At 39.3% G+C, this 22,403-nt stretch overlaps 1 protein-coding gene across 3 annotated transcripts in view; it reads left to right on the top strand.

The window, feature by feature from the left end:
• Positions 1–21,301, top strand: part of LOC106651783 (octopamine receptor Oamb-like) — a 60,644-nt gene extending 39,343 nt beyond the window's left edge. For 2 of the 3 annotated variants that reach the window (XM_023459399.1, XM_023459402.1), the window contains exons 4-10: positions 5,903–6,001; positions 6,881–7,089; positions 12,179–12,316; positions 12,396–12,747; positions 17,147–17,314; positions 17,898–18,208; positions 20,450–21,301. In XM_023459399.1, the coding sequence (XP_023315167.1) occupies positions 5,903–6,001; positions 6,881–7,089; positions 12,179–12,316; positions 12,396–12,747; positions 17,147–17,314; positions 17,898–18,208; positions 20,450–20,618 (1,446 nt within the window). In that variant the 3' untranslated portion in view covers positions 20,619–21,301. Of the gene's footprint in view, positions 1–5,902; positions 6,002–6,880; positions 7,090–12,178; positions 12,317–12,395; positions 12,748–17,146; positions 17,315–17,897; positions 18,233–20,435 lie in introns of all 3 variants that reach the window. The other variant, XM_023459404.1, reaches the window with a different exon arrangement.
• Positions 21,302–22,403: the final 1,102 nt, after the last annotated feature.

The raw sequence follows: 22,403 nt of genomic DNA on the forward strand, positions 1-22,403 counted from the left end.
ATTAAACAGTCAAGCCGTCGGAGAAGTTTGAGTCGATCTGTTTTGATCTCCCAATTGGTATTTTCTCGATAGTACTTCAATCTGTCTAATCTTTCGTTGGGCGACATGACTATCGTTTTACTTTTTTTTTTCGAGAATCACTTACTATTTAGTCGATACGATCTTTCTGTGATTACTCAGCGGCTTCATGACATGTTTACGAAACCTAACGACTTGACTTGCCTGAAGACAAGTTAGCCCAAACGCTTAGCTATATAAATAAACATACGTATCGCACAACACAAAACATGAAAGCAAGCAGTTAATCAAAGATGTTCGAAACAATGTTTCTACTATAATGTATAATTTTGAAATACTAAAATTTTTTTTATAAGTTTTTGGGATCGCTAACTCTAAAAATATACTAGTGGCTATAGGCCTGGCCTATCGAGTCTCTTACTTTTCTGTGGGACTGTGATATTTTTTTAGTAGCTTGCGTCATAATTTGATGTATCATTAACTTTTTATTATAATATTTAGATATTAATCAAATGAAATAGACAATGAATACGACCGAATGATCCACGAGCCTTGAGAAAATATAAAAAAAAATAGATTTTTCAAAAACTCAAGGCAATAATTCATCAATATAAAAAACTTTTTAGTTTTTATACAAGAAAATTTTTTCTAGCTGAGTTATACCAATGAGATCAGTATCGTTTGCGTATATAGCCCAGTGTTTTTTCAATTGAGTTGATTTTAGTTTCATTGATCTTAGAGATCAAGCTAAAAGCTAATGGATGAATAATTTAAAGCTTTTCAAGTACTCTGAACATTAAAATTGACCAAAGATATCGCCTGCGTACAAATACTGATAATAAGTTGATAATTCCCGCAAATGCACTATGAAAACTTTAGTTACTACCCGCTTGGATAGTACAAAACCAGAGAGCTTTTAATTACCCTATCAAGTATATATGCAATATGGCTGGTTATGGACCACGCCTACCACGTCATAACGCGAAGGCGGCAAATTTTGGAATGAATATTAGAATTTTTGATTATAAAGATCTATTATTTGTAGGACGTTTTTTGGAAGTATATAGTTGAAGGAGACTCAGAAATTCCTCGTAATAATGAAGAAGTTGAAATTTAAAATTATTTTAAATATTGTCAGGATAATGTATAAACTGTTGAATCGGTTTGTTTATTGTAAATTTTTCTTGTCTTACTGATCCGGTTTACTGTAAAACCAAATTAGTTTGAATATTGAGCCTCCCGATGAAACAAACATAATACTTAACAGATCAATTTTACACATTCAATTTTCGTGGTACTAAATATAAAGGTCCATCGTTTAATTAAGTCACTAAAATGGATAGAAGTAAAGAAGAATCCGAGATAGTTGTTACGACAATTCTTCAAGAAACTTTTACTCTAGAACCAAGCATGATATCACACCAAGACACTAATCATAATGAAGAAAAAGATTTCGCATGCGACAAGTGCCAAAAGAAATTTGAGTTTCGAAGTCATTTGAGTAGGCACCAAATATCAGAACACAAAAGACGCAAAGATTTTGCATGCGACGTATGCGAGAAGAAATTTGTGAAAAAATCGAATTTGTTTACGCACCAAAAATTAGTACATAAGAATCGCAAGGATTTCACCTGCAACAAGTGCGAAAAGAAATTTGAAAATGAATCAAATTTAATAAATCACAATAAAATATTCCACGAAGTTTTCAAAGATTATTTATGTGAAATGTGCGCGAAAAAATTTGGAAATAAACGAAATTTGCTCATACATATAAAGAGAGCCCACGAAGGTCCCAAAGATTATCTATGTGACAAGTGCGGGGAGATATTTAAAAAAAAATCGCTTTTGCTTTTCCACCTTAAGATAGTACACAATGTTTTCAAAGATTACTCATGTGACAATTGTGGGAAGAAATTTGTACATAAATGGTATTTACGCTTGCACAAAAGAACAGTCCACGAGGGTCGAAAAGATTACGCATGCGACAAATGCCAAAAGAAGTTTAAGCATAAACAGTTTTTGCTTATTCACCAAAGAACTGTCCATGAAGGTCGGAAAGACTACCCATGCGACAAGTGTGAGAAGAAATTTGGAGATAGAAGCAATTTGAATAAACATCAAAATACAATCCACGAAGGTCGGAAAGATTTTGAATGTGATAAGTGCAAGAAGAAATTTGGGAATTCAAGAAATTTAAAAAGACATAAAAATACTATCCACGAAAAACGCAAAGATTTTGCATGTGACAGGTGTGAGAAGAAATTTGGACAAAAAGTGCATTTACTCAAACACCAGAAAACAGTCCATAAAGGGCACAAAGACTTTGCTCGTGACTAATGCGAGAAGATATGATGATTGACGATTGTCAATATGTATCCATACTTCAACATATGTTATATAAAAATAGAATAAAATTTATGCTGAAATAATTGTGTTTTACTTATAAAAATTGGGCATTCGACTGTCATTAAACCTTTTATCGCTGTCGTGGTGGTGTTTTATTTTTGAACCAAATTTCGCATATACTACTAATTACTATTCTCCGTTCATTTTTTGTCCACTTGGGACCTGCGTTTATTTATGCAACGATGAGTCGAGAGTTTTGATACGTTTTTTTTGAAATTGTGAATGAGTCGATCGTTTAGTTGAATACTGGATTTCTTTTAAAACTTCACGTTCTCGTAAGAAGTTTTTCGGGAAGTGCTTAGTTTTAGAAGTCTGAAAAATTCTTCGAATGAATTTTCGCAAAATTAAAATTTAAAATTATTTCAAATATTGTAAGGATAATTTACACACAGATAAATCAATATCTTAATTGTAAACAATATAATCATAAACAATTTCAACATATAGTCCCCTGATACACTGATCATGTTATTCATGTTCATGTTAATAGTAAAAACAAATTAGTTTGAAGTTTGTGTTTGCCAATAAACTATAATATTAATAGATACATTTTACTCATTCAATTTCTGTGGCAATAAATAGAAAGATCCATCTTTCATTATAGGCACCAAAATGGATAAAATTGAGGAGATATCCGAGAGAGATGTCTCAGAAAATAATTTAATTGGACAGGACATTATTGTTTCAAATGAAAAACAATACATTTATGATATTCGTCAGAAGGCATTTAGATTAGAATCAAGCTTGATATCACACCAAATCACTAATCATAATGAAGAAAAAGATTTCGCATGCGACAAGTGCCAAAAGAAATTTGAGTTTCGAAGTCATTTGAGTAGACATCAAATATCAGCACATAAAGGCCGCGAAGATTTTCCATGCGACAGATGTGAGAAGAAATTTGTGAAAAAATCGAGTTTAATGTCGCACCAAAAATTAGTCCACAAAGATCGTGAGGATTTTAAATGCAACAAGTGCGAGAGGAAATTTGAAAATAAATCGACTTTACTGAAACACAGAAAAATTTTCCACGAAATTTTCAAAGATTACTTATGTGAAAAGTGTGCCAAGAGATTCGGAAACAAAAATAGTTTGCTCTTACACATAAAAACGGTTCACGACGGTCGCGAAAATTCCCCACGTGACAAGCGCGAAGAGAAATTTAGAAAAAAATCGCATTTGCTCATGCACATGACGACAATCAATAAAGGTCACACAGATAACATATGCGACAAGTGCAACAAGAAATTCGGACAAAAGTCTAATTTGCTTATACATAAAAAAGTAGTCCATGAAGGTCGAAAGGATTATTCATGTGAGAAGTGCGAGAAGAAATTTGGATATAAAGCGGTTTTGCTTTTACACCAAAAGACAGCTCACGAAGGCCTCAAAGATTACGCATGCGATATTTGCGAGAAGAAATTTGGAAAACAAAGTAATCTGATAAGACACCAAAACACAATTCATAATGAACAAAAAGATTACCCATGCAATAAATGTGAGAAGAAGTATATCGAAAAAGGTAATTTGATCAAACATCAAAAAATAGTTCACGAAGGTCGTAGAGATTTTCCATGTGACAAATGTGAAAAAAAATTTGGAGGAAAAAACCATTTGATCGATCACCAAAAGATAGTACACGAAGGTCGAAAAGATTTTGCATGTGACAATTGCAGGAATAAATTTGGACGTAAGTCAGATTTGTCGAAACATCAAAGAACAGTTCACGAAGGTCGGAAAGATTTTGCATGCAACAAGTGTGAGGAGAAGTTTGTAAGAAAATTAAGTTTGCTAATTCACCTAAAGACAGTACACGAAGGCCGAAAAGACTATGCATGTGACAATTGCGGAAATAAATTTGGACGTAAGTCAGATTTGTCGAAACATCAAAGAACAGTTCACGAAGGTCGGAAAGATCACCCATGCGACAAATGTGATAAGGAATTTGGGGATAAAAGAGATTTAAGAAGACACCAAAAGGCAGTACACGAAGGTAGCAAAGATTACGCATGTGACAAGTGCGAGAAAAAGTTTGGACAAAAATCGAATTTGTTAACCCACTTAAAGACAGTACACGAAAGTCGCAAAAATTACGCATGCCATAATTGCGAGAAGAAATTTGGACAAAAGGTGAACTTGATCAAGCACCAAAATTTAGTACACGACGGTCAAAAAGACTTCGTATGTGACAAGTGTGAGAAGAAATTTGGAAACAAATCGGGTTTGCTCATTCACCAAAGGACGGTACACGATGGTCGCAAAGACTACGCCTGTGACAAGTGCGAGAAGAAATTTGGACGAAAACCGAATTTGCTCAGACACCAAAAGGTAGTGCATGATGGTCAAAAAGATTTCGTGTGTGACAAGTGTGAGAAGAAATTTGGAAACAAATCGGGTTTGCTTATGCACCAAAGGACAGTACACGAAGGTTTCAAGGATTACGTATGCGACAAGTGCGAGAAGAAATTTGGACACAAACAGCATTTGCTTACCCACCAAAGGACGGTACACGATGGTCGCAAAGACTACGCATGCGACAAGTGCGAGAAGAAATTTGGACGAAAAACGCATTTGCTCAGACACCAAAAGGTAGTGCATGACGGTCAAAAAGATTTCGTGTGTGACAAGTGTGAGAAGAAATTTGGAAACAAATCGGGTTTGCTTATTCACCAAACGACGGTACACGAAGGTTTCAAGGATTACGCATGCGACAAGTGTGAGAAGGAATAATAATTGACAACTGTAAATATGCATAGATACTTATGCCCATGTTCTCTAAAATAAATATCTTTGAATAAAAATTATGCCCATTTATTTTTGTGTTGTACCCGAACCTCGGACGTTTAAATACCATTACAGTTTTGTTCACTGTGGCGGTGGTGCTTTATTATTTAACTAAGCAAAATTTCCTGTCCTAATAATTAGTACCCTTTGCTTATTTTTTAGCTTCTTGGTTTCTGCAGCTTTTGATATAACTGCCAGCCCACGGTTTTTTCATATCTTGTTAGGAGCTGTGAACGAGGAGAACTTTTAGTTAGATACTGGATTTTTGATAAATTTGGTAAAAGACTGATTATTTTTGCTATAAGAGACGTGATCGATAATACTAATAAGTTTTCCCCGAAACAACCAAAATGAAAATAATTTAATAATTTTATTCGAACTAAACACTAAACTCTAAATTTCTTCAAAATTATTGGCTCAAAGTAAAAATTTACTTATTTTACTATGCTTTACTATTCTAACTAAGCAAAAATCCGTGTAATATTGCGGTGCCACAAAACAATCACAAAAATCAATCGAAACGAGTGTTATCTGAATTTTTTAACAACGCAAAAATGATACATTATAAAAAAAAACCATCGCAATGGCGAATCTCTCGCGTCAATATAATCATCGTTACTTTTTGTTCAAAATTCGTCGATGCCTACCACCAACAACGACGTACCTGCTGCCACACACGCACGCATTAATGAAGATCATGTCTCCGAAGCGCGCGAGACTGTTAGTCGCTGTCGTGTGGGTGCTCAGCTTCATCATCTGCTTCCCGCCACTGGTCGGTTGGAAGGATCAAAAGGTACGTAGTATATAGCACATATACATATAACGTACACACGTGTAGATATATAGTCTGTCAGAGGGGGGTAGTAGAGTAGTTCGAGGGTAGGTACACTATGGAGTGTCAAAGTGCTCTGACCGTACACCACCGCCGCGCGCTGCTGCCGTTAATCCATTCGGCTCTCGGCGTACACGCATCATCAACTCCGCTGATCTTTGCCTAGGCGCGAGGCTTAACACGTACTACTACCACCACTACTACTACTACTACTACTACTACTACTACTACTACTACTACTACAGACAGAGTACATATATAATATAGATATAACGCATCTATATAATAGCTATTTCAACACGTGCTACGCCTGTCTGCGCGCGATCTAAAAACAATTAAAAGGCTTTTGGCTTTAATAATAGCCCCCGTTGAGTGCGAAATTATTCAATGAGCTTCGCCGCGCTGAACACACCCCCCGGACGGACGCGCGTACGCGTATAATACGTACATACACGCGCCGAACCATGTACTCCACCGATGATGATGATGATGATGATAATAACAATGCCCAAGTTCGCGAAAGCTGCTGCTACGTGGCAGGATGAAACTGCATTATGTTAATATTAATACTTCAGTAGTGGCGTTCGGAAATAGACAGAGCTCTAGCTCGCTGGAGCAGTATATGCGAGAGAGACAGCGAGCTTGAGTTGTAATTAATCCCCGGCTTAAATCGATCATGTTTCGTACGTTGTATATAACGCGCGCGAGCTGGTTAATTTTTTTTTTCCATCAATATCGCCAATCGAATTCGCACGATTATACGCCAGCCGAGCGAATTAAATATTGAATTCGATTCGATTTATCGGTCTTTTTCTCTTTTTTCTGCTCTGTTCCAAACAGGACGACGAGGACTTTTCGGCGAACGTCACGTCGTCGTCGTTTTTCGAGAGCAGCGACGATGAGCTGCTCTTCAACGAGACGATCTCGTGGAATTACACGACCGCCGCAGCGGTGGCCAGTGTGACGACCATCGTCACCGACGACGTCATCGTCAAGCCCTGCCCGTGGATCTGCGAGCTGACCAACGACGCTGGATATGTCGTTTACAGGTGGGTGTGGGTGTGCTTGCTTGCTTGCTTGCGCTTAGAAAAACTTGGAAACAAACGCAATCTTTGAACGAGATGGGAGACGAGGGAGGAGAAAACATGGTACATATACTCGAGTTTTAATATCACTTTTTTAATGCTTGTATATCACGAAAATTATTATCAAAGCTACGAGGCAACTTCCTATTTTTTTTCATAAAATAGTGTATATAGCGACCCCATCGTAAAGATGCGAGAGAGATGCCAAAGTCAGTGTAAAGATAAATATTTTTTAAGCGAATTTTTTTCCCCTCTCGTTTTTAACAAGTACTTCGTGGAGCGAAAAAAAAGTATACCTACACACGCGCATAAGTTGGGAAACGTCTATTTCTATAAAGTCGGGGCAAAACTTCTTTTTAACGTCCATCAACTATTTTTTCGATTAAACAAATGGACGTTTTGAGTATGTCTGCTTTTTGCATTAACAAAGAGTAACTTATTTCGTTGAAAATCGTAAAGTAAATTTCATTTTCCATGGTTTGTTACGGAATCAAAAGAAATAACGTAGTTATACGAAATGGATTAGCGAGTTCTCTTTGAATATCCGAATTCAACTGGTCAAACTGCGCGTTTGAATTTTTGGGGAGAAAGAACAACCGCGACGATTATTATTATTTAGTAAAATGTTCCGACGAATTTAATTACATCAACTGGCACGCAGCTTGTTAGAGAAAAGTTGTAGCTGCTGCCAAAAGGAAAATTGTTGAAAAAAAAAGGAGAGGAAAGGAAAGGAACACGCTCGTCGGGCTAACTTCGCGAGCAAACGTGCGCGAATTGCACCATCGCACGCGCGCGTGTGCATGTGCCGACAATTGAAATAAAAAAAAAAAAAAACAAAAAAGACAACTCGAATTTACGGGGGTGCGCGCGTGCAACTTTGTAGGAAACTTGAAGTTTTCGTTGCGGAAAATGCTCTATATATACTCACACAAAAGCATTTTGTAACAACACTGAATAAACATTTAAAAAGTAGGAGAAAAAGGGGTGGGAGAGATAGAAAAGCGCCGAGAGGTTGAATTTTAACGCCGCCGCTGCAGAACAGTGGGCTCGAATAAACACAATCAACGCGGCGCGCGTTCGCGTACACACATAGAACACGTACACAATTTAATACTCCTCCACCTTTAATCAGCGCACGAGTGGCTGGGGGGAGAGGGAGGAGTATAGGCGAAGGCACATGCAGACACACACATACCGATCCGCCGCGCGTGTTTCTTTCTCCGCTACCCCTCCGTTTTTGTTTTGATCTTGTCCTAACTCGCGCTGCTTAGCGACTGGGCTGTAATTATGCGAACCAATCGAGTAAAACCTCGTTTATCTATGCGTTGTATACACCGACGACGTCGAGTTCGTGACAATCGAAACACGTGTTTAAATTAAAAACAAAAAAAAAGAGGAAAATAAGAATAGAGCACGTGTTTTAATTTGAACGGTGGATTGATTCACGTGTACACTGTACACACTATACACGATCAAAAAGAATTGCATAGGGTACATGGACAAATTGATATTTGCATGCATTTATTCCGCAGCTACTCAAGGCGGAACGATCGGTGGAAAAAAGGAACGAGTACACGGGTACAAAATTAATGAGCCGATACCTCGTTAAACGCACTCGGCTTACTCGTAGAAAATTTGGCCTATAGACGCGGGAGAGTACGTCCTTGAATTAAAAAAGAAATATGAAGAAGAAGCAGTAGTAAAGAGACTGCAGCTGTATGAAAAAAAAGAGAGCCAAAACAGAAAGAGAAAGGGAATTCAGCTCGGGACGCATAAAAAGAGACGCGACGAAACGAACTTCAACCAAATTCGCGTTCGAGAGAGAGAGAGAGAGAGAGAGAGAGAGCTTTCTTTTTTTGCGCGCGATCCTTATATACAGAAAGACGCGGGGGGGTAACAAAGCCGCCCTTATCAATTCCTCCTTCTTTTTTCTCTCACTTCTTATACTCTCTCGAGCAGCTGCAAATTGCGCCGATTCTCATAAATTGTCTCCCGGGCGCCGAGAGAGATTCGTAAAAAAAAAAAGAAAAAAATGAATATCGATTCTCTCGCTCGGCACAAAAAGCGTAAAACTCTGTGATCAGAACTTAATCGTCATTCTATTTTTCGAGTGCAACGCTCTTATATACACCCTCGAGGGGTGCGAGGGGGCAACGCGCTCGCAGCGAGTTATATATCCCAACAAGTAGTTTATTTTACAAGCACTCGTATATATACTTATATAATACTACGGAGATGTATAGATATAGATATATCAATAAGGCATGCCTTTACACTTTTTGCGAGAGAGAGAGACGAGGAGAAATTAGGATCTCGAGTGCTTTAACGTCGGGGGCGTCTTTATATATTCGTTGTAACTATTAACGGCAAGATTTATGAGCTCGAACGAATGAACAATTTAATTAGATTCAATATTTTCCTTTTCCTCTCTCTCTCTCTCTCTCTCACTCTCTCTCTTTTTCTCTTTCTCGTAACACGCTCGCGAGATAATACATAAAGCGCATAAACTTATCCGCGGCTCCTTCCCGCCCACCCCCGCATACTACTGCGCGTAGGTATATATAGCACTGCAGCGCCTAGCGATCCTTATAACGACTCGAGCCACTTAGAGTCTCTCTCTCTCTCTCTCTCTCGTGCCGCCGGGGCTTTTTACCGAGCAGCGGCGCGGTGCAGAGCGCAAATCGATACAGCAGCAGTAGCAGTAGCACAACCGAGGCAGACATAGACACACACACACACACGAATGTGTGTATCGACATTACTGCAGCAGCAGCAACAGCAGCAGTGGGTAGAGCTCGCGGATCCCAACTTAAGCGCGTTGATTCGCGGTTTTGTCTCTCGAGGCGACATACACACGAGCAGAGACACACGCATGCACTCGACCCGCTTACAGAATTGCTTTCTTACTTCTTCGTCGTCGTCGTCGTCGTCGTCTTACTTCTTCGCGATTCCTCGAGCACGAGAGAGAGAGAGATAATTGAATGATTTAGTTGGCAAGGAAAAAAAAAGGAAGTAATATACTTTTTTTTTTCTCGTCCCTCGCAAGCTCTCGTGTAGTAGCATCGGTATTTTTATATTATACATTATTGTACGTAATTATAATTTTTATACAGTAGCTTTAAAAATTGAACAATTTTATATCCTTTCCCAAGTTTCATTTTTTGACGCATCCGAAGCCCTCGCTCGAACAGTGCCAGAGCTCGCTCTGCGTAAAGGTTAATTATTATCATTATTATAATACCAAGGTTGAAAATTTTCCCCAGTGCCACACAGACTGCGCAGACAGAGACAGGTGAATACCGCTATATATAGATATATATGCGCGCACGAGCTTGCGTACGGTCCTGCTACCGCTGCTACTGCTACTGCAGTTGCCTTTTATACAAAAAGCTTCTCTCGATCAAAGCGGAGAGCTTTTGACGTGGCGCGCGCTGCTGCCGCTGCTGGTGCTACTGCTCTTCGTGCGGCAATACACACACACGTACCCGAGCGGCGTACAAGGGACGTGGACGGAGATGGCAATTATATTTTCTCTACGTCAATGAAACGAAACTTAATGCTTAATTAAAAGTTCACAATTTATTTGATTCTCCGCCCCGTCGTCCTTCTATATAATAACTACGCGCTGTACAACGTTGTACGCGCGGGGGAGCCGTGTAATTTTTGCTCCCATTATTATCTTTTATTTTGTAATCTGCTGCCGGTCTCCCATGACGTTATCCATGAGGGAACTGCGCGCCGCGACTCGTAATTCGAGTAATGAAACAAAAAAAAGCGGGGGAGGGTAGAACAATTTTGAGCAAATATTTGAACGAGCGAATGAGCTTTTGATTCTTCTATGAGAATTTTCCATTGCAATAGTAGTTCGCGCAAAGTTACTAACAAATTCACGTTGCGTGTGTACACTCGCTCCTACACTTTCGTGTAATTTTGATGCATACATGCACAGCCGAATAATAACTGTTCCAGCAAAATTTTAACCGCGAGCGCTATGAAAGTTTCGAAATTCGACTTGTTGCGATGTATGTATTCAATGAATTACTTTATGCGCGCGAATTTTTACGATAATTGAAACTCGAACGAAACAAAATCCACCAGGCAAACTCGAGTTTATATAGCGATGTCGCGTTCGAAGTGTTCAAAGATTCGCGAGCTAATTGCAGCTAATCTCGCACGACACATTTCACTACGCATATACTCGTTGCGTCGAGCGCGCGATGTTTCCGGATGGCGCTTAAGTATTGCACGAGGCATTTAATGCGACCGGGATCTCATTATACGAAAGTCACGCGTGTATTAATCCAAAATTATACACGTAGATGACAATTTGCGCGCGCGGGATACGAAATAATAATAATAATAATAATTGTAATGTCACCCACGACGACGAGTATATAGTAGCGAGTTTCTTAACCGCCGATTAGGTTCGTATTTGCCGAATCTCGACACGTTTACGCAGAATTCTAATTGGACTACTTCATCCACCTGCTGCACTTGGTATAATTCGAATTAATATCAACGTCAAACGGGGACCGCCGCCGCTTCACCGACTTCATCGAATTATGACGCTGTATTTTGCCATTCCTAATAATTACGAATTCCGGCGCTGCTGCTGCTGCTGCTGCGTAAACGGCAGCAAATTCAGTATGAGTAGTCGAGCGAGCGACTCATTTTACACGCGTACACTACCTGAGCAGCGGCAATAAGCTCTCTCCTGAGGGGTGAATCGTACTTTTGCTTCCTCGAGTATTCTTAATTTCGTCTCATTAGTCATAGCAGCTCTCTAGGTACTGTTGGTGGTACTATAAGGGGTGCGACGAAACAACTTTTCAACTTCTCTCTCTCTCTTTTTTTTTTTGATTTCTTGTTTCTTTGACACGACGATCCCAACTTTCTTTAAGCCAACGCGTTGCGCTGCTCGGCTCTCTCTCTCTGCAATTTTTTTTTCTGCTCCTACTTCTTGATACTTTGAAGAAAGTTTTTAATTTATTTTTCAAATTTTTTCGCATTCAAAGCGTAATCTCTCGGTGTTGTCTTTTCTCGTTTGTCGCAGTGCCCTCGGATCGTTTTATATACCCACCCTGGTGATGCTGTTTTTCTACTGGCGCATCTATCACGCCGCAGTCTCCACGACCAAGGCCATCAATCGAGGATTTCGCACGACCAAGAGTTCGAAAATGATCGGATCGAGGTAAGCTCGCGCGAGCTCCTTCAACGAGTAATTTGCCCTTTTCTTCGCTGTTTTATTTCGTACTTTTGTCCACGAGCAGGTTCGACGAGCAACGTCTGACGCTGAGGATACACCGAGGCCGGGCGAGCGAGCAGCAACAGCAGCACCAGCAGCACAACAACGGCAGCAGTCCGCGCAGCAGCGCCGAGACCGCCCGCAGCAGTCCGCTGCGCCGCGAGCGCATCAAGATCTCGGTCTCGTATCCGAGCAGCGAGACCCTCAACACCAAGTGCAACAGCAGCGGGGGTGGCAGCAATCTCGAGCGCACGCCCTCGAGGTCCTCGCAGATGTCCGTGCAGTACGCCAACGGACAGACCCAGAGCCAGCTCGTCTGCGGCGGCGGCGGCGGCGGCGGTGGTGGCTTGTCGCCTTCCAAGAGTACACATTTGAAGGTGAGTGTAAGGCATTTAATGACTGATTCAACTACATTTCTGATAACACAGTTTTCATACCATCATGCACTGTATCGGTGTCAGTGCAGTACATTTCTCTTTTGTGTAAATGTTTCTCTGTATATGTCTCACGAAGTCTAAGTAAAGTTTGCCCCTGAATGAATGCAATTTGAATTACAATTTTGGTGTAATTTCAATGATATTCGACTCCCACTATGTATTACTGTACATAAGTGTGTATGACGTATGACCGCCGACAGTAGAGGGGGAAAGTATCCCAATCAGTAGTTCAGTCGCTGTTACAGAGCTAAATTAGCCAGCAGTAAGAAGTGTTTATATAGGATACCTATACTCTACTACTGATGTTATTTGTAAAGTCGAATTACAATACAGTGTTGACTACTCGAGGCTTATAACCTCGAATATATTCTCAGTGCCAATCTTGAAAATTCACAGTGATTTCATACAATAAAAGCTAGTGATGGAAAGTAAAGAGAACATTGTTAGGTATAACATTTTTGTTTATTTACTTCGTATTTTTTGGAGCGATCAATTCATTCTACTTGATTATTCCTCAGAATAAAACAAGACCCGGAAAACTCTTGGCCAAATGCGGACGACGATTATAATTTCGACTTGGTAGACTTTTGCAAAGACGAAAAATTGGAAACATTCACATTTACAGTGAGTTTAATGATTTAAATTATTTTCTGTTCTTTTTACTATCGACAACTATTACACGATTTTAATTTTAGGCAAACAACACGGGTGAGGTTAAAGAGTTACAAGAAAAGTTGGACCAAAAAATATTCGTGGATTTCGAGTGCAAATATGTTAAATCTGAACTGAAATTTGTTTTGACGAAAATCTGCAAAACTCAAGATCCAAGTAATCCACCAGTTGTGAAAATAGAAAACCAAAACCAGACAAATTATTTGAATGAAATATTGATTGATTTCGAGTGCAAAGATGTTAAGCCTGAATCGAAGTCTTTATCAACAACCATCTGCAAAACTGAGAATCAAAGTCATCCACCAATTGTAAAAATAAAAAAGCCAATTAAGACAAATTACTTAAACGGTAAAGATCTCATGACTATCGCAAACAAAGAATTCGATTATGATAACTGTCAAATTCAAGAAAATTCTCAATTAAAGCGGAGTTTGAAAAGCCATATTAATACGACGCATAATAGCTTCAAAGCGAATATCAAACCGGCTCCCAAGATCATTGGAGCACTTGAATGTAAAATTTGCAACAAGTCATTTGCAAACCAAAATAACGTTGAAAATCACATACTTACGGTACATAAGCGGAGCAAACCCTTTGAATGTGATATTTGTCACAAATCATTTGGATATCAGAATGTACTCAAAAGTCATAGAGTAACAGCTCATAATCTTGGAAATCCCTTTGAATGTAACATTTGTCAAAAATCATTTGGACAAAAAAGGAACGTAAAATCTCACATCAATGCAGTACATAATCATTACAAACCATTTGAATGTGAGGTTTGTCATAAATCATTTGCATACAAGAATAAACTTAAAAGGCACATAAATGTAGTACATGATCGTGTCAAAGCCTTCGATTACGAGATTTGTCACAAATCATTTGGACAAAAAGGTAACCTCAATATTCATATAAATACAGTACATCTTCGTAGCAAACCCTTCGAGTGTGAGATTTGTCACAAATCATTTGGACAAAAAAGTAGCCTCAAACCTCACATAAATACAGTACATAATGGGATAAAATCCTTCGAATGTGACATTTGTCATAAATCATTTGGATTCCCAAGTCACCTCAAATCTCACATAAATTCAGTACATGAACGTAAAAAACATGAACGTGAAATTTGTCATAAATTCTTTGGAGAAAAGAGTACCCTCAAAAAGCACATAAATACAGTACATGAATGTAAAAAACCTTTTGAGTGTGTAATTTGTTACAAGTCTTTCGGACAAAAGGGTAACCTCAATAAACACATTAATGCAGTACATAATCGTAGCAAACCCTTTGAGTGTAATATTTGTCATATATTCTTTGGAGAAAAGAGTACCCTCAAAATGCACATAAATGCAGTACATGAATGTAAAAAACCCTTTGAATGTGATATTTGTCACAATTCATTTGGACAAAAACGTACCCTCAACAATCACATAAATGCAGTACATAAACGTAGTAAACCCTTTGAGTGTGAAATTTGTCACAAATCATTTGGTCTAAAACATCATCTCAAATCTCACATAAACGTAGTACACAATGGTAACAAACCCTTCGTATGTGACATTTGTCAAAAATCATTTGGAAAAAAAAGTAATCTCAATAAACACATGAGTTCAGTACATGATCGGAGCAAACCCTTCTAATGTGCCATTTGTCGCATTTGGACTCAAACATTGCCTCAAATATCACATGAATGTTCATGAACAGAGCGAACTGTAAGAGCGCATGATTGTCTGGAAACAATTGAATAAGACATCTAAAATTACATTATTACACTAAGAAATGTTAAACATTTTATCAAATAAATGTAATTGAATTTCTCGAAGAACAATAAAGTTTTCAATACTGATATTGATTTTGTTGTTTTTGGAAAAAAATTCTACATACTTTTCTTACGTTAATTAAAATATAAACACTATTGTCCGAACTACTACATAAATTGTTTAGAAATATTTTTAGTTGAAATTGACTGTACTTGTTAATGATTCTACAATCCGATCAGACTGCAGTAAGGTTTGAGCTTTGACCCCATACTATATGGGTGTCGAGTCCAAGATGAAAGATCTATCAACTGACACCAAGAGCTATTCTCTGGCACCGTCTGGGTACGATGCGCGAGAGCTCAGAAGCAATCCTGAACGTTTTTTCCGCTTTTGCCCAGTTTTTGACGTGCGACTACCGCAGACACGTCTGTGCGCAAAGCATTTTGAAAACGTTATACTGTCTTCATTTATTGTCGATTGCGAAGAGGATAAAGCCAAAAAAACTTATTTTTCGATTTTTCATATAATTTAGGCAATTTTCTTAGAATATTTGAGCATTAACGATGGCAAAACATCAGTCAATATTGAATTCAAGGCCATAAACAAATAAAGGATTTGTTGAATATTTTATAAGTTAAAGGCAGAAACAAATTTTTTAATTTAATTTTACGGGAATTTTTGGTTTTTTTCACAATGTAGGCGTGTTTTTTATATGAATAGAGATATTTTTAAACAAATTTTTAGAAGGAAGGCTATTTGCCAACAAATTGGCATCGTCTTTTTTCTCACCGATATCGCGTGAGGCAATATGTAGATACGAGCGATAAAAATTTCCCAGTCGAACTTCGAAAGTTCCCAGTTTTTTCATAATTCTCCCTTCTCGCGATGGTGCGGTGGGAGAGCGCAAGAGCTCGCGAACAATTTTTTAATATAGAACATCAGAGATTTCACAGATGTCACTCTCGCGAAACTTTTTCTTCTTCTCAGGGAATTTTTTTTTCTCTCTCCCTCTCTCTCGCTCCCTCTCTCGCACTCTTCAACTACCAAGTATATCTTTACTGCCGGTAGTTTTCAAAAGTGGCAAAAGTGAAGTGTTACTCCGTTAAAAAAAAAAAAAAAGAACACACTCGCAAGTCGAATAAATTTCAGTCGGGATTAATTAATGCATCGCGCGCGCGCGCAACTGCGTTTACTATAGTCCACTACTACTACTACTACAACTAGGCAGCGAAAAGCTCAATCACGGGAGAGCAAAAGAGCGATTATTTAATTCGAGCTCGTGATTCATAATAAAATTACTTTTCATTAAACCTTTTTCTTCCTCGTCTTTTTCTTTCTTCCCTTTTCCTCGAGTTTCTGCGCCGGTACTCTCTCTCTCTCTCTCTTTCCGTCCCTCTCGACGAAATAGATCTCTCAAATGCTTTTTGCTGAATCGACGCTGATATAGGGCCATTAAGCAAACCACGAGAGCTAGCGGAGCTTTATGCTAGACTCTCTTGTCGTTTTTTTTTCTTTCTTTTTTTTTTGCTACCCCTCTGCCATTGCTTCTATCCATTTGACCGAAAAACCTCTTCTGTTTTCTCTTGTGATTCAATCTGCTGAGTAGCAATGAACTATACATGAAAAACACACCCACCGACAAACACACTGTGCGCAGCAGCAAGAGAAGAGAGTATGAACACGAGTAAAGCAAGCAATTCCTATTTCGCATAAGCTCAAAAGCAATCCTGGGAAAATTTAAATCTCATTTCATAGAGAGAGAGTGAGAAATTGAAAACAAAACGAAACAAACGCAAAAAAAATGACGTGCATAGCTATTCTCGTGCAAAATCAATTAACGAAATTTCATCTCTTAACATTTTTACATATGCATTCGACGACGACGACGACAACGACAACAAAAAAAGGTGGGAAGCAGCATGAGCCGATCGGGCAGCGCCAGGAGGCCCAGTCGTCGCAGCAGCTGCGAGAGCCAAGTGACCGGCGACACACACTCGCTGAGGGAATTGCAGCCCGACGGGGGCGACGAGAAGCCGCGCGTCACGAAGATGGGCAAGCGCAACATAAAAGCTCAGGTACGAAGCTCTTGTACAATATATAACGCGCGATTTTCGTGACTCGCGTGACAATGCGGGGGCACACGATTTATCGTGTGAAATTATTGTAAATTACGTAATTTACAAACAAATATCGAGCAATCCACGGGGCAACAGCGACAATCACGCGACGATTAAATAATGCCTTCGTAAATGCACGCGTTTGCAGCCCATTGGCACACGAACGCGCTCTTACGCTCAATTATGGATGCGCGCCTCGCCGCCTCCCGTTCACCCGATACATTTTTTAATTGAAATTTAAATACGCGCAGTTAACGAGACCGCGTGGCGTTGCCCGAGAGTATACGTACGCGAGTAATATTAGCGCATTGATTACCCAAACAGACTGCCTATGTATATATTTAAAGCGAAAGATAAAAAAAAATAAGGAGAAGAATTTGCCACATCGAGCACAGCGACTGCACTAGTTTAGTCTATTATTGCATTCAACGCTGCTCAGCGACGAGATTCGAATCATTTCAATTAGACAATTACAAACGACTCAATCAAATACCATTATTATAGTTACGGTTTTTTTTCCTCATTACACCCACCGCCGCAGGTGAAGCGAATCCGCATGGAGACGAAGGCCGCCAAGACCCTGGGCATCATCGTGGGCGGCTTCATACTCTGCTGGCTGCCCTTCTTCACCATGTACCTGGTGCGGGCCTTCTGCCCCAACTGCATACATCCCACGGTTTTCAGCGTGCTCTTCTGGCTGGGCTACTGCAACTCGGCCATCAATCCCTGCATCTACGCCCTGTTCAGCAAGGACTTTCGCTTCGCCTTCAAAAAGATCATCTGCAATTGCGTGTGCAAGCAGAGGGCTAACACGCTGAGGCGAGGCAGCGACGGCAGCCAGCTCGCCACGAGGTTAATAATGATGACTACGTTATGGTTAATTGACTTTTTTATTATCCCCTATACTACTTCTCCATCGTTGTGGTTGTCTATTTTTTCCTCTATATAAGTGTGTGTGTGCATTGTGCCAATTTTGCTCAGTTAAGACTATGTTTTTTATTGAATATTAATATTTATTTTCAAGTATATTGTTTATGGGAATGCGTTAACGATGGGACGTGCATTTTCACGCATTTTAGAAGTAAAACTTGGAGATATTTACTTTTAGCCGTTCGAGTTGATTATAATTAGTAAACATTCATTGGTTCAGTTTGAGATATGCCATCTTCGATATGTTGCTCGATTATACGAAGTTTGACAGTATTCAATTGTGGTTTTTATAAATGTGAACTTTTGACTGCTCTTTCATTATATTACGGTATGTATTAATTATTATCTTTCAGTATAGGACTGATCACTTCCTGGAACTATCTATAAAAAAATCCCTTTGATGTTTCTTGCCTAATTTCCAAGCATGAGTTTCATTCTCTAATTAACGCTTAGACTCTTTCCCCCAGTAGTCATCAGAGATTTCACGTTCATAGTAATCAATTTATCAAATCAACACCGAATGAAGTTAAAACAAACGAAGAAACTAAAAAATCTCATAAAACACTTTTGCAATTTTTCGGCATCCTCCTCAACTACCCCACACCGATCACCTGTATAAATCTTCGACGCTCGCCGAACTTATCGCCAAGATTTATTCCTCATTTTTCTCTCTTTCACCTATAGCCAGCCGCGCGCGCACAGCCAGCGCTATATATACTGACAAAGTTAATCAAGAGCGCGTGAGATAGAGACCCCCTTCTGTTTTCCTCGTGATTATCTGCGCGCACATTTGCAATAAATCAAAGATCCAAACTAAAATCGATAAAAAAGATTTTTCCATAAATCCTGCCCTCCCTTTTTTTGTACCTATCTAGAGATACCAACAACGGCACCAGAATGGCGGTCTTGTGCATTATAACGCGTGTCGGATGGGTAGAGAATCAGGATGAATCGAAAGTCCAAAAGTTTTCGTACTCAGATGCGCGCGAGCGCTCGCTCGCGTCGGGAACAAAAAAGAAACTTGTTCAAAGTAATCAAGAAGCTGCCCCCCCCCCCGAAGAAAGTTTTGATATGTGTAATTAAACCATGTGCGAGAGGTGTTGTAGTAACACGAGAGCGAGCGAGTACTCGCGTTAATTTATAAAGTCAAATTACTTACTTTTTGACATATCCTTGTGAATAATTAATGTTTACGTCGCGTAATTTACGTCACATCATTTACATTATAATTAATTAGCATATTATATAAATTTTATTTCAAGTACGTTTCGCTCGAGTACAAATAATTTCCTCGATGATTAATTATGCTAAAAATTGAAAGGCTCTCAGCAGTCGAGTCAACCCTTCTTTTATACGACGGAAATTGATCTATAGGAAAAACGTAGATATCAATTAAGGGACTCCGACCGATGATTTATTTGAGAATGATAGTTGCCCCGGCTAAACTTTGAAATAACTGCATTATATATGGTCGATTCTCCGTGAAATAGAAAGGCCGAAATATTTTTTTTAATAAAAAAAAACTTGTAGTCATAATTGCCATACATTCTTCCAAAGTTTATTCGAATTTTTGAGACCATTTATCATTTTTATGGGATATTTGAATGTAAACAAACGATTAATTGAATATACGATCGAGTAATTTTTTTAAATTCCGTTGAAAATAAATCTCTCGTGACTTTTTGATTCATCGACTGAAGTAGCCTTTCAAAGATCAACTATATAAATACACAATCACCATTATCACTCCCCAGACATCATCACCATTGAATGGCACAAATCCGATCGAAGTGGAGTCGAACCGCAATCTGTACATGTGCGCAAGCGAAGAACCCTTTATTTCTGGTTTCTATATCTAACTGTGCCAATTTGCCCTGAAAGCCTTGGCTTGTTCGTCGATGTAAATTTCTACCCTCTATATATAATTTTCAATGGTCTTGAAATCCTCAGCCCCTATGGCCAACCTATACCAAGTATTAGTTACGGAATGATTAAACCAAAATTTCTAATCGAGCAATTTCAACAACAACAACAAAAAAACACTACCAGTCGCAACGGAGAAAAATTGGAGCAAATGCATACTAAACCCCGGGCCCGATCCTCCTCTTCTTACGGCGGATGCGGCGGCCAACCCGGGGGACTGTTCTAGATTTCACATTGCAGGCACGATCAGCAGCAGCGCGGCTGCGGTCCTGGCCGTGGGGGCGCGCGACGCGAGCCGTCGCAGGGCCTTTCGCTCGAGGACTCCGACCCGGACGGACTGCAGTGCTGCGGCAGCGACGACGGCAACATCCACGCCCAGCTGCAGTCGTCGCCGAGCGACAGCAGATGACTGTAGCACCTCGGGTTCGGCGCGCAGTGCCTCACCCTGAGCCTGCTCGCGGTCAAGTCGGCGCCCACGTCCACGCTCGACGTGGATCGTCACGGTCACGGCGCTACCGCGGCTGGAGCCAGTGCTGGCGAGCCTCCGGGCTCGCGCAGGGTGTCGTTCGGCTGCGTCGAGACCCGATTCGGCGACGATCAAGCCTCCGTGCAGAGATGTCCTCTCAGCGACGACGATGGCGACAAGGACGATTCCGATCGTCGTCATCAGAAAACTAGCAGCGGCGGTGGCAGCGGGGATGCCTCTGCTGCCGCTGCCACTGCCAGCGACACGGATCAGCTCATGAGCTCGTGCGAGGACGAGCTGAAATTCAGCAGTCCGATCGCCGTACCGAAGCAGAGGGATCGAGCCGCGCCGGTGCTGGTGGCGCAGAGCCGCCTCATCGACGTGGACAACGACGAGGGACTGCTACCGAGAGACTGTCCGAGCACTACTACTACTACTGTTACTACTACTACTACGAGTACTGGTACAATTGCGACCGCTGCTGCGGTCGTTACTACCGGTGCTACTGCTACTGCTACTGCCACTGCCGTCACCGTCTGTTCGAATCCATTTTTGAATCAACCTACCGACAGAAGCGATTGATTTTATTCAACGTCCTAGTCTTCATAATGCTGCATTCCTGCCAGGTGAGCATAAATATTATACGTTATTCATTCAATGTTGTGAAATAACAGTAGTGTTAAGAAAAAAACTTAAAATTTAATGCATATTTAATTCAGACATTAGAATTCAAGTAAACGATATTAAATTCAATTATGCATGAAATCTTTGTTGAAAATGATTTTTCCAGTACTGATTCATTTTATTACATAACTTATAATAAAAAAATATTTCGCTACATACTATCAAAAAATTATTTTGTTCTAAAAGCAAAATATCTTTTGCTGATCCAGCTCTCCACTTTTACTGTAGCTTATACTAAAAAATTATCAGTGGGGACAAAAATGAAGGAAAATTTAATCATATATACGTTATTTAAATGTAAAATAAACTAAGAAAATTGTACTTTATAGTTAAATTTAAACAACGCATTGAAAATGAATATTTTTTACGTTAATTGACTGAAAACTTTATGAAAATTCAACTTAAATTTAAATCAGCCTTCGCCGCTAGATGGCGAGTACTCTTATCTGTAAATCTGCAAGTGACAAAATAAAAATAATTATATAAGTAGAAGCACGATTGAAAAAAATTTATCTGCTATGTTCGGAGAGTCTTACTTCAGTTTCTAGAGGGATGCTTTAGAATCTGAGAAGATCGATAAGCAAACAGATGTTCCAATTAGATTCGACGTTCATGGCTCATCTGCAAAGATACCTTACATATTTTTGAAACTCACGTCTAATTAATATAATACGATCAATTATTCAAACGTCATAATGAATTTTTAACCATAAAAGCTATAACTATACATATAAATCTTCAAAGTCTTGCGCGAAGTTAACTACCCATTTGAAACTTGGTGGTGCAACTTTATAAAAGCAGATGGTCTTAGAGATTACTCATAGTCTGCTTGAAGTTTATAAAGTTTCGAATTTATCAAAACTATGTAACTGCAAATGAAATTTATTATTTTCGAGATCAAACAAATATGTGCTCATTTTTACCTTATAATTCTATATTTTCATTAAAAAGTAGAGTTAATAAACGTACAAGTATTACGTCGCACAAAAAACTTTTTCCATTTTATTGTTTCAGAAAAAAATTTTAACAGTTTCAATGGAGCGA

Source organism: Trichogramma pretiosum, unplaced genomic scaffold, assembly GCF_000599845.2.
Source record: "Trichogramma pretiosum strain Unisexual culture from Peru unplaced genomic scaffold, Tpre_2.0 scaffold124, whole genome shotgun sequence".
Lineage (NCBI taxonomy): Eukaryota > Metazoa > Arthropoda > Insecta > Hymenoptera > Trichogrammatidae > Trichogramma > Trichogramma pretiosum.